We start from the raw sequence: 4,119 nt of genomic DNA on the forward strand, positions 1-4,119 counted from the left end.
CGAGAAGGAGGAGAGTGGATGGCGAAATGGGGAACGAAGCTGTGGGCGCGTGTGGGTGATAGGATAAGGTCGTGTGGCGTGACACTACGGTGTGAGAACGTTCATGAGGAAGCACACAAAGCCGATGTTTGCTTCCGGCTGACTGTGAAGCGGCCTACTTCCTTTTTTTTTTGAACAAAGCGGCCTACTTCAGAATTCATGCAAAACGATCCAACGGACGTCGAGTAGTTCACTGGGAATGTCTAAATATCTTACGTTCACCGTATAAAGATCACGTCTGCGAGTGTGCGCCGCCACTGCGTACTCCCGCCGGCGGAGAGCGCGGGCCAGCATGGGCGATGCGCTCGGCAAGGAGCGGCGGAGCACCGCTTGCTGCGGCTACCCGGCCGCCGTACTGGGACTCCCCAGATCCGGGAGCCGGTCATCATCGTCGATTTGGGGGCGGCGGCGGAGCCAAAGCAAAGCGAGGCCTGAGTCTGAGTAGTTCCGGCGCAGGTGAGCGAGAACTGCGCTGATTTCCCGACTCCTGATTTCCCTATCCGTGGTCTTACACCACCGTGTCACTCAGCGCTGGTGGTTCTTCACTGAGAATTTCCCGATTCTTGGTCGGATTCCTCTCCGTGTCAGCGCCGGCGGCGGCCGTCAAAGCTCCCCATGTTCGAGTCCGATACGAGGTCGGCGAGCCTTTGCCGTTGCCGTGCGGGTGCCGGTGTCGGTGTGCGTCGCAGAGTCGGACCGGAGGTTCAGTGCGCGGTTAGATCTTGGGCGTGTATATATATGTTGAGGAGCAACCAAAAGGTTTCGAGCGATTCTTTAATTTCCTCGGGCTGAGATGAAGATGATCCAAAAGGTGTCAACCATGGCGTGCTGCCGCCTTCTCGCCCTCCACAAGGTCCTTCCTCTATCTATCTATCTTTCATCATTGTTAATGCTGTACCCAGCTCTGCCCGTCGGATCGATGGGGATGCTCTAGCAGTCTTTCTGAGCTGATGCTCATCGATCAACGCTGAAACACTGAAACTGCAACTGCTGCAAAGCACTGTCTGTTTGAGTTTCAGTTCAGATTGATGCCACCCTTTTTAGATAGATTGGGGCGTTGGTTGGTCAGCGTTTTGGATTGGGGTTTTGCCAAATTTCTTCTAGCCGTGCTTGCTTCTGAGTTGCTGTCAGAATGAAATAACACCCCTGTTTTGCCATGGACTGGGTCTCCGCGTGTTTGTGTTCACAGGCTGCTGCGACGCATCGACCGGCAGAGAACGCGGTTAACAAGGAGGAAGCTTCTTTCATAGCACCTGCTGCTGCTGCTGCTGCTGCAGATACAACCACTAGAGGTGCAGGTATGTGTGGTTGCTTCTTTGCCCACCGCTTAAACTACAACTTGACAGGGTAAATCCACTTAATTTCCTGTTCCTGAATTAATTGGACAGATGCTATATACTACGTAATAATACTAGACCTTATTGTATTCCATAATCTATACTATCACCCATTGTTGGTTGATTCTTGCCATTCCCAAGTTCCTTTCTATAAGCTGGTCTGCCTGGTGCATGCTTAACGCAGGTGGTGGTGTGCTTACAAGTCGACCAGATCGGCGCCGATCAGGATTTGCTGGCAAGCTTACGAAGCAGCTTTCGCGTACCTTCTTTCCTTGTGACTGTGATGGTTCCAAAAAAGAGGTCAAGAATCCAACCAGCACAAAGTTCAAAGATGTCACGGGGATCGATGGCGCCAAAGCCGAGGACATTGTACAGCACCTGCAAGACCCTCAGCATTTGGCTTGTGATTTTGATGGCTCGAAAAAGGAGGTCAAGAATTCAACTAGGACAAAGTTCAGCGATGTCAAGGGGATTGATGGCGCCAAAGCCGAGCTCGAGGACATTCTACACTACCTACGAGACCGTGGGCATTTCACACGCCTCGGTGGCAAGCTTCCGAGAGGCGTCCTGCTCCTCGGTGCGCCTGGCACTGGGAAGACAATGTTGGCAAGGGCGATGGCCGAGGAAGCCAGCGTGCCCTTCTTTGCGTGCAGCGGCAGCGAATTCAACGACGACTATGTGTTCGTTGGGGCAAAAAGAGTGAGGGCGCTCTTCGCCGCGGCGAAGAAGCGATCTCCTTGCATAGTGTTCATCGATGAGATCGACGCCATCGCTGGGAGTGGGAGCAGGTGCTCATATGGTTCAGAGTCGCAGATGCATACCCTGAACCAGCTGCTAGTTGAGCTAGATGGCTTCGAGCAGAATGACGGGGTCATCGTGGTCGCGGCGACCAACATCCCCGAGTCGTCACTGGATAAGGCCCTTGTTAGGTCTGGGCGTTTTGACCGTCACGTTCAGATTCCTTATCCAAATGCTAAGGGCCGAAGGCAGATCCTTGAGGCCCATATGTCAAAGGTTTGTTTGTACTCCATCCAAAAATGTTAGGCAGTCTCTGATGGAATTTCTTTAACAACCTTTTCTCCATGACACTTTCGATGCAGGTCTTGAAAGCCAAGGATGTTGATCTTCAGACCATCGCCAAGGAGACGTCTGGATTCACAGGTGCAGACCTCGCAAATCTGGTGAACGAAGCCGCTCTCAAGGCTGCTAAGGACGGGGCAGAAGCTGTCACGACACAACACCTCGAGTATGCTGCCATGAAAAGGATCATCATGGGCAGCAAGAACAAAACGGTGGCGATGCCTGAGAGCTGCAGGAAGATGGTCGCGTACCACGAGGGAGGGCATGCTGTTGTTGCTATCCACACGGACAGCGCTGCTCCTGTCGAAAAGGCTACCATTGTTCCCGGTCCCGGGGGGGATAATCTTGGCATGGTGACGCAGCTGCCAGAGGAGGACGATAAGTTTTTCTTCTCAAAGGAGAAGATACTGGCACAACTGGATGTCCTCATGGGAGGCCGGGCTGCCGAGGAGGTTATCTTTGGCGAGAGCAAGGTGAGCTCCCTCGCCTTGTCTGACCTAAGAAAGGCGACTAAGCTGGCGACGGAGATGGTCGCCAGGTATGGTATGAGCAAGCGGGTCGGCCCTGTTTCGTATGACAATGACGACGATGACGACGGTTGGAATGCCAAGACCATGATCTGGCAACCGAAGTACCTGGTTAATGAGGAGGTGAGAGAATTGCTAGGCAAAGCTTACAATAACGCAAAGACGATCCTCACGGCACATAGTAGGGAGCTTCATGCGCTGGCCAACGTCCTCCTGAAGGACCAAACTCTCACTGGAGACCAGATCACGGCCCTCCTGAAGCACGAGACTCTCGCCGGAGGCCAGGCCGCCAAACAAGTATTGCCTGCAGAGTCTGCAAAATGAGTTAATCGTGTAGTCAGCAGAGTCTGGAAACATCTTTCTTGCTCCTAACAGAACAGGAACTACTTTTTGTACTACTGTTGTTGGTAGCCTGTGGTTTTCACGGCGTCATGCCATTTTTGGCTTTGCAAACCGCAAGCAGTGCTGTAACAAAACAATACCCCCCTTCCTGTCTATGTATACTGTACCACACATGTAGATGAAAGTTTCTTTAGATTCTGCAGATCAAACACTGCCAGAGTTTCTTCCGAGTTATATCAAGGAACCTCCTTGCCTAAAGTTTTAGTCATCTGTAATCTGTTATATGTCTGGTGCTAAGTTACCACTTAATTTCCTGTTGGGCGTCTGAAGCTGTTTTGCCATAGATAACTGAAGTTCAGTATGCATTGTGCCACTAGAACTATATGACATAACATGAGTTTACTCGCTAAGCACAGCCGTACAAGCTCTTATTCTGGATACTTGATCTGGTCATAGAGATTTGTTTTTAAAGTGATCTCTTTATGGAATTTCATGGTTAGATATGACCTATGGTAACATTACCTGAATGGTTCAGGCTAACACAATTTTCTGATATGGATATGTGTAATATGTGTAGCTGTAACACCTTTTCTGTGCTCAGCCTATGGACTCGAGAAGCCATACAAGTCATTTTAAGAGCATCTCCAGCCGTTGCCCCTCCAGGAGGTGCTAAAAATCGCCCCCTGGGGGCGCACTGGCGCTAAACCGCGCGCTGGGGTGTGATGCCCCCCAGTCGCGGCGCCCACGTTTTTTTGAAAAACTTAAATACGGCGCAAACACGACTCAAATTTAAC

At 51.3% G+C, this 4,119-nt stretch overlaps 1 protein-coding gene across 1 annotated transcript; it reads left to right on the top strand.

The window, feature by feature from the left end:
• Positions 1-764: 764 nt before the first annotated feature.
• On the top strand, positions 765-3,587 carry LOC123123717 (ATP-dependent zinc metalloprotease FTSH 4, mitochondrial). The gene is made up of 4 exons (XM_044544295.1): positions 765-892; positions 1,229-1,337; positions 1,561-2,390; positions 2,477-3,587. The coding sequence occupies exons 1-4, from the start codon at positions 833-835 to the stop codon at positions 3,305-3,307; spliced, it is 1,830 nt and encodes a 609-aa protein (XP_044400230.1). The 5' UTR covers positions 765-832; the 3' UTR covers positions 3,308-3,587.
• The last annotated feature ends 532 nt before the right edge of the window (positions 3,588-4,119 follow it).

This window comes from Triticum aestivum, chromosome 5D, assembly GCF_018294505.1.
Source record: "Triticum aestivum cultivar Chinese Spring chromosome 5D, IWGSC CS RefSeq v2.1, whole genome shotgun sequence".
Lineage (NCBI taxonomy): Eukaryota > Viridiplantae > Streptophyta > Magnoliopsida > Poales > Poaceae > Triticum > Triticum aestivum.